Raw genomic sequence first — 14,615 nt, forward strand, 5'->3', positions numbered from 1 at the left:
TGACAAGTCTTAGCAGATTCTGTAACACTTGCTAAGTCATCCTGTAGTGTTTTCCAGCTGGGAAAGATTTTTTTAACAAATACTTTAACCTGTAAACCCATCCTAAAAGTTATTGTTTGGACGCGCTCTTAATCTGTGAAGTTTTTGTTTTGATTAATTTTCTTTTGTTTGAATTTTTTATAATCTCTGCTCCCTGTAGAGCTCTTTGAACTGTTCAGGAAGCTTATCTTGAACTGCCTGCACATGCCGAGGCAGTGGATGAGAGAGTTAAAAAATCAGATGGAACCTCCTGGGGAGTTTAATTCCCCACCCTTACAGATCTCGAGCTGAAAAGACTGTGAGACCTTTTGTGCTAATTCCCTGTGAGTCTTCCAGAGCTGGTTCCTGCCTTTCCCCATCTCTAGCAGCAACCACAAGCCATTCTCTCACTGTCAGCATTTTCCATATGAGATGATCTAGAGATGATGGTGCTGTTGAGTCTTTGATTTGGGACTCATCTTGCTGCGGTCTGCATCAGCTGGGTGCCAGGTGGAGATGGCAGAGTTCAGCAATTGTCTTACACTGACTTGGAGGAGATTCAGTTTCCTGTGCAAAGAGGGAAAGTGATAAATATTATTCTGTTTATTTAAATATTTTTCTGTTTATTTATTCTACTTTCTCCTCCCTCAGCTTTGGAGTGGGTCAGGTATTTGTGGATACCGGTGTGCTGTTCAGGGAGCCTTGCTTCTTTCCAGGTGAAATCAGAGTTGGTACAGCCAGCAAAGATTCTCCTCTGGGTAGAATTCAGCATTTTCCTCTGATTTGGCACTGATATGTAGCAGGTTCTGTTCTTTCATGCTGCCTGGACACATAGGGGAGAGCTGGCTGCAAAGTCTGTGGCTACAGATTTATTACGAAGCAAATTCTGTAGGAGCACAAGCACATGTCCCCTCCAAGTGCTCCAAAACCCTCAGTTAGCACCTGAATCCCCTGCCTGCCTTACAAACTGCATGTTTCACTGCCAAAGGCCGCAGAATCTGCAAGAAAATCTCCTCTTAAGAAATCTGTCCTGATGGTTTTTGCTGCGCTGTTGGAAGAACACACAGGGCAGAACCAATGTCCCAGCTGAGCTTTGGTTCTGTTGCCAGGATGTGTTGGAGGTATTTCCCTCACAGTGAAAAGACTGACTAAGCATTGCAGAATATCCCCTCCCTTAACCTATTTTTTTTTATTTGCACCCACATGTGTGCATTTATATCCAATATGTACTCAGGGACAGCCATGGTGCTACTCGTTTGTATTTCTTTGGCTGCATGCTGCCTTAAAAATGCTGAGATCTCAGTGACAGCAATTCCCTACAAGAATGTCCAAAGTCTTGTATTATCAGTGAGGGGTCATTTTCATGAATATTCATCTGAATTTCAAGTGCTCATTTGAAGAGCATGCATTAAACACATAGCTGAGTGTTGCAATTGTCTATCTTTGCTCTCTTTTTCCCCCTACATGTATCTACATTTATCTATGGCAGTCAAAAATGCCTTGCCAAATCTTCTAGTATTAAATATTTGTTTTTCTTGTCATCTGTTTCATTCTCTGCTCTCAATGCCTATGTAGCAGGCAGGAAAAATCAAATTAAGCATATTTGTTCCTGGCTAACTCTTAGATCATTACTCATTCACTGCTGGTGTTGATAAGTGGTATCTTCATATATCTCTGTACAGTGATTTGTCATTAGGAGAATCACTTTATCATGACATCAGAAAATTCCTGAATTATGCTTTCTAAGACTGGCTTTTCTCTGTGCAATGGATTTTTTTCTCTCTCTCTTCATATTACAGTGTGTAATGATAGATATGCTGCTTGTGTCTATAAAAAGAATATTTCTTTGAGTGTTCACTTTTAATACTCTGTATTTAAGTCTGTATTTGTGAGGAAATGATATGCTGCTTTGTACCCAAGTGTTTTTTATTCTTGAGGGACACAATTATTTTACAGTCCAAACAAGCAAAGGGTCTTGGAATATCTCAGAATATTACAGGAACAACCTCTGCATCAGCTTAACCAATTTTTTCTGCAGTTTGGAAGCTCAAAAGCTAAAGTTTGGTAATCAGTCATGTATGAACACAGACATTTTTCTTAAGAGCAGTGTTTGAGAATTCCTAGCTGGTGGCCTTGTTAAGTCAAAAGCACTTAAATTTCTGATAGTATTAAAGGGACCTAAAAACTTATAACCATGATTCAGGCCCAAGAGTAGATAAAAATGTTCAAAATCATCAATCATGGTAGAAAAGAAAGCAGATTTTTTTATTAAGTTACTATTGAGATGAAGAAATATGACATGTTTCTGTTTTATTGTAATAAAGACAAACTTTCTGTTTGATCCTCAAGTAAGGCTGAGGTGAAACAATCACTCTCAAAAGTAATTTTTTTTTTTTTTTACTGAGAAACTAAGGTGTGCCCATATTTCTACTGGTAAATGGAATGACTCAGGTAAATAGACTTTTGTAAAATTGACATTTGCCCCTGCTAAATTATGGAAATGTGATACAGAACATGGTCTACAGTGACTCAGACAAGATACTATTACTAATGCAAATGATGGCTTATAGAGAATATGCCTTGTCAAATGTGTTTATTACTATTTTTTGTGATAAAACATACTTATGCAGGGGATTTTAATGTGTTCTGTACAGCATTCTGTTACAGAAAAATACTATTAACTCAAATTGACTTACTCTGTGTTAACTAAAATAAAAACTAATGATCTGGTAGCTCTGGAAAGTTGGTTGTAAGTGAGAAAACCTCATGCAGGGGGAAGTTCCCAAAGAGAGTCAGTGCTTCATAGTGTTAGACAGAAAAGCATCTTCCATCTCTCATGTTTTTTCAAAATTGAGAGGTGACCTGGTCGTATTCTATGAACACCTGCATGTGGAAGAGATTTCTGAGTATTGCAGGTCTTTTATCTCAACAAGATCATGGATTCTCTGACTGTTGGCTGAAAATGAAAAAAAGAAAATAGTTCAGAAACAACACATGTTTTGAAAGAGAGAGTAGCTGTCCATTGGAACAAATAACCTGTATCATTTGCAAACTTCCAGGCTATAATTTTACCAGATATTCTGGGATTGATGGGAATATTTGGAGTGGAAGAGGTTAGTGGAGATGATTACAGTAGCCCCTTCTCACCACACAATGGCATAGTACAGAGAATGGGAGAATAACTTCTGTTTCACCTTTCTGCATTCATTATGTCTTTGATCCCAAAGGCACTTTGATCTGTCTGAATAAGAAAAGGACTAATTATTATTATTAAAATAGAATTTATTTATTCTTTTCACATTCTGTGCTCTAAGAGCTTTAGTAATGCTTTGCAGTAATTTGTTTTATACCTCTCCTGCATTAAACAGAAATTAAAATCGTGGCTTGAGTTCATTAACATGACCATTTACCTCAAAGCTTAGTCAAGGTTACCAGAGTGTCCCTCTGCTATTATTACATGATAGTCAACTCATTAACCCAATGTCCCTGTCTCCTGCATTGTCTGCAGAGCAAGCTGCCAGATTAATTCCATATGATGGGAAATTAATCAGTACTATTGATCTGCAGTCTTCTTGATATGGGACTTCCAGGGTGCACTTAGTGTCATGCTCTTTTCTATCATTTATTCTAGAAAAACATTAAGAGGCTTTATATGTTTCTTAGTGCAATTAGCTACTGTGCATATTGGGGCTATGAGAATGTTAGTGTGTTTAGGAGGCTGTGCAGATATTAAACACACAGTTTACAAACCCAACAAAACCCACAGGTTTTCACTTTCTTTCTTCAGGTGTATTTGTGTTACTGTTTCAATAGGGAAAGGTATTTAAGGGAAGAAACTAGTTGAAGGTCTTAATTGATCTACAATGAAGATGTCTTCATATTGGACAGTTCTTCACTCACCTTTACTTTACATTTCATGAGGTTTCAATATACTTCCTTTTTCCTCCAATCTTTTTGGATTTTGTAGTCTAGTAGGCCCTCCTGAGCAGGTAATTCCTTGTATATATCACTGAGCTGAGCCCTGGGTGTGTTTGGACATGTGTTGGTAAGTGGTCACTACATCAAGAGTACCGGAAGTTGGTTTTTCTGAGTGTAAACAAAATGTGGTGGTTTTCTTTGTAGATGGTCGGTCTTTGCATGTCCTTGAGCTCCTTCAGCTCTGTGAGTCCTGTGTTCTGTGCTCCTGCAGGCATTGAACATAGCAGCTGGCAGGTGCTCTGGGCATCAGGTGTGGAGGGACACCCACAGACAGGACAGAGCATTTCCACCTCTGGAAATGAGTGTGAGATTCTGGAAATGAGTGTGAGAGTATAACAGAACAGTCCTGTCTTCCACATCACCCTTTTAGATAAAGTGAAAAAAGTAGATGGGTGGGAAAAGACTATCCCAAATCAGGATAAAACTCCCACCCAAGCTGTATGAAATGATTGGATGGACGGATGAATGGATCCATGGATGGATCCATGGATGGATCCATGGAGGGATGGATGGATGGATGGATGGACGGATAGATTCATGGAGGGATGGAGGGATGGATGGATGGATGGATGAATGGATACATTGATGGATGCATTGATGGATGCATTGATGGATGGATGGATGGATGGATGGATGGATGGGTGGATGGGTGGATGGGTGGATGGATGGATGCATGGGTGGATGGATGGGTGGATGGATGGGTGGATGGATGCATGGATGCATGGATGGATGCATGGATGCATGGATGGATTTCAAGATCCCCCCAGGCACATCTTCACACCCACCCACCCGGTTTATATCAAACAGCAGTGGTCTTGATGTCGCATGTCCTGCTGATTATTTTTCCATCTTTTCTTTCGCCCAGGTCCTGTCGATCTGCCCCAAGGACATGAGAGCAGACATCTGCGTGCACCTCAACAGGAAGGTTTTCAACGAGCACCCTGCCTTCCGGCTGGCCAGCGACGGCTGCCTGCGAGCCCTGGCCGTGGAGTTCCAGACCATCCATTGTGCCCCGGGGGACCTCATCTACCACGCTGGGGAAAGCGTTGATGCCCTCTGCTTTGTGGTCTCAGGGTCCTTGGAAGTCATCCAGGACGACGAGGTGGTGGCTATTTTAGGTACTGTGATCTCTGCTGTGGTCTGTGCGTGTTTTCCTTCTGCTGAGGTTTGAATATTAACGAGTCTTGCCTAAAATCAGCTGGGACTACAGGAAGGTAGCAGTTGTCATAAGATGGAGATGCTGTGCCTCCAGAGATCCTTCTCTAGAAGCAAATCCTTCATGTTTTATGCCATTGGGAGTGCTCTTTCTGCCCAGGATGGCTCACTGGGCACAGCTACAGTGTCTCTGAGCAGAGGAGAATGGCATCTGTGTGCTTGACATGTTTGACACTGAGGAAATGCTCATTGTTTTATCTTACTTCCTCAGGAGTATTTCCACATTAACCTTCACACTGGGATTTTCATTTTTTGTGTTCTAGCCCAGAATAACACCTGCAAACAGTCTCTGCAAAGAGGCATAATTTTTGCTTGTAGTGAGCTGGCTTTACAGAAAATAAGTCTGATCTGACTTTGCAAAGGGATGGGGTTACACTGTGTATCAAACCACAGTCATGAGAACTCTGAGTAATGGGGGAATTTAGATAAATCAGCCTGTCACTCCACTGTGCTGTCTGGTTTTGGAAAATAGCCCAGTGCAGACCCTCATTAGCTTGTATGGGACTGGGAAAGGTTTCCCACCTGGTGGGACTGAGTGGTCAGTGCCATTGTGGAGGCAGCAATCCTCCTCAGAGGCAGAACTATGTGGAGGAAAACTGGTGGCTCTGCATCTGCAGAAAAAACTACCCAGAGCCTGTCTTGCCTGTTTCAAATAGGCCCATTTATTGTAGAACTCATATCCTGTTGAATATTTGCCTTCTCTTAAGGTGGAGCTGTCACTCCCTGAGGGCAAATCCAGCAGGTTCCTGGTCCTAGGGCAGCTGTCAGACCCCACTGAAGCTCTGTGCTGCTTCTTCCCTCTAAGGGTAGCTCCAGTGGGCTCCTGAATTTCCCTAAAAATGTGTGTGTGCCTGGGATGGGGTGGGACTGGGCAGAGTGTGGATGGGGCTGAATGGGAACAGCTCCCCCAGGGCATCACTTGGATTCTCCCAGCGGGAGTAGGAGCTCAGGAAAACTCACATCCATGCTCTATGGAAATCCTGCTGCACCTTTCTGTACTCTACTGTACACTAAGTTTTTAAAAAAGAGAGATTTAGTGTAAGAATGAATCTGTTTCCATATTCTGACATGAAGTCATTATGATAAAAGCTCCTAAATCAACAATTTCCATAGGAAATTATTCCTTGTATTCCAGCTCACTGGACCATTTCATTTTTATAATTAATCTCAGTGATGATATCTTATATTTGCTTACAGTTATTTAAAAAACAAAAGGCTTAAGAAGAAGTAGCAGTATTTAAACAAATAAATGGTTTTTACAATGAAAACAATAAGTATGTAATTTACTGAACCAAGAGCTATCACTCTTGGATTACATGCAAAACTTGATTGCAGTTATTAATGAATACTGTGTGTTTGGAATGACAAGACAGTAAGAATTTTTGTTTCTACATTTTAGATGTATTAAGTCTAGTACCTATGTTAATTCCCATTTGACCAGAGAGAATTTTAACCATATCTGGTTAAATTAATTACCATTAATTACCAAAAGCGCTTTCAATTCTTCCATGACTCAGAGCTGTGTTCATCATGTACTACAGGGATTGGCAGAACGTGTAAATGTAACTTAAAGCAAGATAAACTGCTTCCTCTAGTCTTAGAACACACTGAAGAGTTTTTTCATGCTCTGACAGATTATTTAGCAGAATAGTGAACTGAATAATTATGGGATATTTTGTCCTAAAAATTCACTTGTGGAAGAAAATCTCTCCCAGATGTAGCTGCAAAGGCATTTCTAGTGGCAGCTGTGGCACCTGAAACAGCAACTGAGATCAGACAATGAAAAACATAATTTTTATTGATCTTTTCTGCCTTGAGAAGTTCAAGCACAAGGAACATGAATTTGCCTAAGGGGGAGACCAGGTTTAAAAAAACTGACTAATGGGAAAACCTCAGTACCTGCTTTGAATGCTCCAAGCATCTGCTGCCACTCTGGTTTTCCCAGGGAAAGTCAACTTGCAGGATTGTGCTGCCAGTCTGTCCATCTTCTCCACCTCACAACAGTGACCTAGAGTAGAGGAAATGCAATAAGTATCCTTTGGAAACTTGTCCTTACTAATTTCCTCTATGAGAGCAGGAATGAACAGGACATTCTGTCTGCAGCCTCTGCTCCTCACAGATGATATAATAGTGCAATGTGGTTTAATACAGTAGTGTGTGATTTGCCTTACTTAAGGAGAGGGAGAAGGGGTGTTTTGTTTATTTTTCAACCATGCTTACCCACAGATGGATGGGCTGAAGTATTTTTAAATGTGGAATATCTAAGAGAAGTGAGTCAGGTAGGGACATTATAACAGGTTAAGAACCATCATATCCCATCTCTGACATTCGTGCTTCCGTTCAAAGTGCAGGGCTTCATCCTCCCTCAGGTGCTGGCATGAATCACTCCATGGGTTTTGCTGCTTTTTCCTTTTGTCCATCTTCCCTTATCGTGTTCCCTTGCCTCCAGCCAGGGTGAGTTGTCACATCCAGCCTCCCTGCCTGCAGAAACAGTGTCCTCAGGAGACTTGGCATCCTCTCCAGGTGCTTTCCTTTTTTTCCACCTTCATGGAACAACCATCCTTCCTTTCAGCAGCTTTCTTCCTGCCTCAGCAGTGCCAGCTTTGGTGTTCCCGGTGCTTGAAATCAGGTGGAGCCTGGTGATTAACAGGACAACTTGCAGCACTGTGATATTTGGTTCCCCCCCCAGTTTTGGTTTTGTTCTCATTTGTGGATAATTAAAGGCACAGCCACTGCAGTAATCAGCATTATAGAAACGCTAACAGTGGGAGAATGACTCCAATTGCAGACCTGCGGTTTTTAGGACTCATTAAAGGAGCTATCCAGATGCCCCATTATGTTCTCCTCATTAGTTACTTCTCCTTTCTGAGGGCAGTGTCCCACCTTTTGCAGGTCCTGGCTGGAGCAGGGAGCTCTCCATGTGCAGAGCTGGGGTGCTGCTACACTGGGGAAAAGGAGACACAGACATTTTAACATAACTCATCTGCAGCTGCCAGCAGAGTGGAGAAGGGCAAACAGTCTTGTCTCTAATTATCCAAACTTTCCCAGCAAGCGAGGTGACCCTGAGAAGGCACGTCAGTAATTTTCCACCGTCTCAAGCAGGAGTAAACAATTTAACTGGCACTGCTCTGCACAGGGAGGTGTTACCAGCAAAGCATCTCAGGGAGGACCAGGGGTTTGGAGTCCCCAGGCTAATGAGAAGAGGCATCAGCTACCAGAGGGCACCTCATCATTCACCCTGCTGCCATTAACCTGAATTTGCTCCTGATGAGGAGTTACACATCGGTGGCAGTGCCGTCCAAGTGGCTCTGAAAGTTGCTTCCCAGCTCCTGCTATTTGCACAGATGGCTGGTTAAGTTGTGCAGTAACTTAAACTGGGCATATTGATTAACAAGGTTTAAAGAAGTTGTTTTTTCAGCAGAAAAATAATGGTCTGCTGCGTTCAGATGTTGATTGTAGGAATTGATCAAAAATATTGCTCAAGCTGCATAGCGATAAAAATATATTGAGCAGTGAAATCCTGGTGGGGGTTGCTGCTGAGTGAACTCAGTATGATAGTCAAATCAAAATGAATATAAATGTAATAGTTCACGTTTCAGCCACAACTTAGGGTCCTGATCCCATAGTATTCAGTTATTTGCCTTTATGTTAATTCGCAGCATGTTCTGCATATAATTCCAGAGTAACCCATTGTTAATTGCTGCTAGAAAAAACAGACCTTATTAAAGGTCTGCTTCATTAATTATTTCCATTTTTTTTTTTTTAATCTGGGAAGGGGATATGATGCAGTATGAGAGGAGTAAAGCAAGTTTCTTGAGTTTGGTATGGCAGGTGAAAATCAGGATGAGTCTTTTTCTGCTCTTAATGCAACTTGTGTTTGGAGATCAAAAGATTGATAAAAGATCTCCCACCAAATCACACAGAGAAAAGTTCTTTAGAGGAAGAGCAAGTAGAAGCTCCCATTTGGGTGAGAAGGAGTCCCAGGAGCTCCATAGCTCTTATCCATGGCATTAGCAAGATGATATTTGGTATCCATGCAGCAGCACTTTGAATTTCCATGCCAGAGCAGCTGGGCATGTACTTTGTGCAGGACAGGAACGAGTGTGCATGTGGTGCACTTTGTGACATGAAAACCTGCTAGTCCAGTTCCATCTCACAGTATTAGTGGCTAATTGCCTGATTTTAATTTGTTTAGTTGCAGCTTGGGTTTCTTCTCAAGTGGAATGAGGGTGGCAGAATTGGCCCCTGTGTCAAATCAGCTCTTGTTAATTTATACAGAACTTTTGTGTGGTTTTCCATGTGAAGTCGACCAAGGCAGACTAATTGTGAACATGTCCCCAGGTTAGTAGCATGCACCTGGTAGCAATTTACAGAACAGGCTGTGTCCTATTTCATCTATAGGAAAATCCCCTGTGTTCCAATGAGTTAAAGCTCTAAATTAACTAAGAGGAAAATGAATCATAAAGAAAAGGGTTGGGGTTTTTTCAGCTAGCAGAACTGAAATAATTAATGTGATTTAGGCTGGGTTTTAAGTGCTGAATCTGAAAGTATTTTGCAAAATATGAAGGGTTACTGGTCTGAAAACAAGTGTGATTTGCTGGTTTGCGCTGTGCAGTTCTCCTTAAGTGCCTTGGAAGCAGTCAGATCTTCCAGGTCTGGGTTGACATCTGCATTACTGTTGTAAGATTTAGTCCTACTGATGCTTGTTCAAAAGTGTCATTAGTTCTTGCTGACAAACCTGAATTTTTCACATTGTTTTGTAAATTTAATATATTTTTGTGTCTCTGCATGATGGTTAATTATGATAAGAAACATCAGTCTTAATTTAGTGCCAGCTAGTGTGATACAGATTTGATCCACAGCCTCCAGAGTCTGAAAGATTCCTTTCTCTGAATTGATATGTTTTTGAATTAGACCTGCATGCTTCACTGCCAAAACTTGAAAGTCTTGCCAGCACAAGAATAGGAAAACTATTTAAAAATCGTGTGGTACAATTCTTTTAAATCAGACTAACAGTTTGAGGCAATCTGATTTGCCCTACGAGTTTTCAAGGTGGTAGAAATGGTCATGCTTTCAGGTTTATTTCCTCAGTCAGGAAAGATAGAAACTTATTTCTGTATAAAATCAAAATGGAAATAACCTGTCTCCAGGAGCTGGGGCTTCTAGAAGGATGTGAGGCAGTGATGATACTTGCACAAAATCTTTCTGGACTTTGGGCCCTGCTTGCAGCTGTTCTGAATGCTGGAAGAAAGGTAATTCCTTTGTGTTTCCAGGTGCAGATGGGGAAGGTTGCACTGCGTTAAATAATGCAAAGTACCTTTGCCAGCACGGAGCAGGGTTTTGGCACAGTCATTGCTGCTTTAGTGGCTGTTTGACAATGCCTCAGAGGCTGGAAATGCTGTTTTCTTCTGTCATTCTGCCCTCTCATGTGCAGTGTCATAGAGGTGGGTTTATGTGCAGCTCAGTGATCAGCTCTGGTCTGATTTTCAAGGAAGTTCTGGCCCTTCTGGATGCCCCAGAAGAAGTTGAGGCTAGAACATTCCCAGGGGCAAGAAGACCTCTCTCACAGTTTGGTATCACCTCTGCACATCTTGGGCTGTGCTGGCTGTGATGTCTCAGATGGGAAGTGCACCTGATGGATTTGCACCACTGCATCACCTTCTCCAGACACCCTCTTTAGGCAGAAACCATCATTTCAGCTAAGCCAAATGTCTTGGAGTGACTTTACGGTCTGGTATCCCCTATTTTTCCCAGATTTGTTTCCTCCCAAATTTGTCTCCAACCAGGACACCCAAAAATCCAGCCAGCCCAGCAGCCTGTCTCCAAAAGTGTTCAATAGCAGAAGTGCAGGAGAAAGTAGGAAGGTGAAGTAAGGAAACTGTGATGCTTCCCCAGAATGTTTCCAACCCTCCACTGGATTGTATTTCACCCAGAGGGAGATCTTTTGTGTTTAGTAGCCACAGATGGATTTTATCCCATGAATATACTGCATCATTTTGTAAACCTGTGCTACCAGTCTCAGTGTGCCATGGTGAGGAGATGCAGAACTGCTCACTGACCCATTTCAGAGCTGCTGTGGGTGACAGGAGCTGATTCACTCCCTGCTCATTTGGTTTCTACATCAGTTTGGTCCTGCAGCAGGAAGTTTCACTGCAGATACACAGAAATATGAATTTTTATGAATACAGACACCAATAGATGTAATTATGACCTCCACTTGTGTGCATGCTGCCATCACTTCATGGTATTTGGCCCTTGAGTTGATTGGATGAGCATTTTCTCTCTGTGGTACAGTTTTACTGATCTTCAAGCAACATCAGCCTTTGCTTTTCATAAGCAGTGTAAGATTTGAGTGCATCTTGATGGAGAGCCAACATCATTCATCATGTCTGGCTCGTGCTAGCGTGACTGATGAGGCTTTGGAGATATTTTCAAATGGTTAAAGGGTAGCTGGTTTATTAGCTAAGACTGCACAAAAAACTGCCTCCTTAAGAAGACTTGGTCTCCTTTATGTGTTTTTACCCAGTGCTATTTCCCACCAAGGATTTATTCTTTAACTGCCTGCCTAAACTTTCTTCCAAAGGATCCATCAAGCTCTTATTTCTGCTAGGATATTTATTAGCTCAGTTTCTGTCCCCATCTGAAAGAGGATAAATTTTGTCTCTGCATAAATACACATGTGGATTCTGAGATGTTGTTTAAACAGAGTGTTTCTGAGTGTTTCATTCCATCTGCAAGCTCTGGAGGGTTCCATAAAGCCTTTAAAATTTTTTCTACCTGAAAGGTCCAGGCATGAATTCCTGTCTGGCAAATTGGCAGGTCAGTCCATGGTGTAAGGCTGCAGAGAACATCTGTCCCCCCCAAATCTATTTGGCAAGGTCATCCAAATATAGAAGATAGAACAGTGCATAGAAATATCTTGACAGCTGCATACCATCTGATTGTCCCTGAATATATTTATGTGAATATGCATGAATATATATGTATATTTTATGTACAGACACACATACATAGTATTTAGAATGATAACAATGTTGGTATTTCAGCAAAAATTATGCCTGCCACCAACACCCTTCACATGTCCTCTTGTTGCAAAAATCTGAATTTTTATGATTTTAGTGGTCTTTTCCAGCCCAATGATTCCATGATTCTGTAGATGTGGCATTTAGGGGCATGTTTTAGTGTGGATTTGGCATTGCTGGGCTAAGGGTTGGACTTGATATCTTGGAGGTCTTTTCCAACCCAAAGGATTTTATGATTCTATGATGTGTAAAATGTATGCAAGTATTTCCCTTGCACTCTAATTTAGAGCATTCCTTCTTCCAGTGATGCTTTGGGCACTGTGAGAAGGAGCAGGAGGGTTTCCCAGAGGGAAGGGGGTTTGGGAGGGGTTTGCCTCCATTCAGGAGGTGCTCACGACTCAGGACAGGTCAGATTCGGGAGGGAATGTACTAAGGCCTCAATAAATCTCTAGAGAATCTTTGGAAATTCTGCAGGCTGCATAAATATCCACCTCTGCATTCCCAGCTCAGCCCCAGCAGCACTTCCCCTGGAGCTCTGAACAGGCCCTGCAAGTGAAAAATTCTTGTCTGTGTCTCTGGGTGGCTGTGTCAGACCTAACCAGTTAAGTTTGCTGTTTTGCAACCATAAAATTTTTGTTTTTATTTAGTTGCAATGTGTAAAATTACCCTCAGAATCGTGGAATGGGTTGAGACACCTTCCACTAGACCAAGTTGCTCAAAGCCCCTTCCAGCCTGGCCCTGAGCATTTCAGGGATGGGGCACCCAGAGCTTCTCTGAGCGTCCTGTTCAATGCCTCACCACACACTGAGTAAAGAATCCTTTCCTAACTTCTGATCTTGTCCTGAGTGAGAAATTACCTCTCTGCACATTGAACTCCAGTCAATAGGGATAAAGTATAGTGCATTAATCTCTGTATTTATGAAAGAAGAGGCGTTGTTTTGGAGAATCTGGGCGGTTTTGTTTTCATTCTGGACATTCCTTAGCACATTTATAACCAGCAGACAAACTCAGAACTGTTTGTGGGAAATGTCAAATTCAAGATTCCTTAAAGGTTTCCAAGATTTAGTACTATCTGAGTAGTATTAACCACGATGTAAGAGGAGTTTAGAGTTTCACCCTTCAAATCCAGTGAGTGATGGCTCATGGAAGAGTGAATAAATTCAGTTCATTGTGTCCCAACCTTTCAGTCCCAACCAGTGCAGTCCTACATCCCTGCCACACTGAAGGACACCAAGATCTTCTCAAGATTATGAATATTATTTCATTTATCCATGGTCTATATACAGATTCTGTAACAACACTGTTGTCCTGAGTTTTGGGGTGAGCATCCACTTCTTTCAACCTCTTGGTTAAATTAACTACATATTATCCTAAATTTGAAAAGAGAACAAGTGGTTTGCTCACATTTCAGTGGTAAAACCACTGTCTTTTAACTGCACTCTGCACTGAAAGTAGGACTCAGCTCTGTCCTGTGTCCACCTCAGAGAGCAAATCCATTAAGCAATTTTCTGCATTTCAGAGATGGCTGTTTTCTATAAATTATGTAACTCTGCTGAGCATGTCTGTAAACTGGGTTTTGAACTCTAAGTAGAGACAAGGACAATTAACTGCAAAAGGTAATTTCAAAGCAGTACATTGGATAAATTATAATGTTACTATAAAATGCTCTGTATTAAGGAAAACATTTTAAAGCACCTTGTTTTATAAATTATACCAGCTGTGTTATATATTGTAGTTAAATTTAATTACATAAAAATATGTAGAATCAAAAGCAGCTCAATGAGAAGCAGTTATAACCTTTCTAAGGGATGATTCTGTTATAGAGACATTTTTTGGAAAATAAAAACAGAGAAGGGAAGATAAAGACTTGCACATGTTATTTCACTCTGCCTGAGAAATGTTAGATATGTTTTACTGGATACAATACCAAAACCAGAAATGGAAATAGAGAAATAGAACCTCTGAGCCCGAAAAGTAATAAGGTTGGATAGATTATCCCTCTGGTCTGTGTTTCCACAACAGAGTGGAACAAAATGTTAAAAGTTCTTAAAAGAGGAAATACTAAAATCCATTACCTTTTTTATGCCAAAACTGTAACATCTCTAACCTTCACCAAGGGGCTGCTCAAGGTGCCTGAAATCAATAGCCACTGGCTGACTGATCTGAGTTCCCTTTAAATAACTGCTGAAATACAGAGCTGGGGTATCTCTGGGGGTCTGAAACAAAAAAATACCCTTTGTACCATGGTTTCTGCTTCAGGATTTGAGGTGTCAGCCACAAACCACACACCAGGGTCCTGGCCAAGCCCAGGCAGCAAGAGCCAGCTTTGGAATCCTTCAGTGTGTTTTCTGTTGCCTCTTCTCAGAACAACCAGAAGGTCCA

At 41.5% G+C, this 14,615-nt stretch overlaps 1 protein-coding gene across 1 annotated transcript in view; it reads left to right on the forward strand.

The window, feature by feature from the left end:
* KCNH5 (potassium voltage-gated channel subfamily H member 5) overlaps positions 1-14,615 on the forward strand; it is a 151,429-nt gene that overhangs the window by 106,650 nt on the left and 30,164 nt on the right. Inside the window, exon 9 of the mRNA XM_058807226.1 lies at positions 4,862-5,114. Within this exon, the coding sequence (XP_058663209.1) occupies positions 4,862-5,114 (253 nt within the window). The remainder of the gene's footprint in view (positions 1-4,861; positions 5,115-14,615) is intronic.

This window comes from Ammospiza caudacuta, chromosome 6 (genome assembly GCF_027887145.1).
Source record: "Ammospiza caudacuta isolate bAmmCau1 chromosome 6, bAmmCau1.pri, whole genome shotgun sequence".
Classification (NCBI taxonomy): domain Eukaryota; kingdom Metazoa; phylum Chordata; class Aves; order Passeriformes; family Passerellidae; genus Ammospiza; species Ammospiza caudacuta.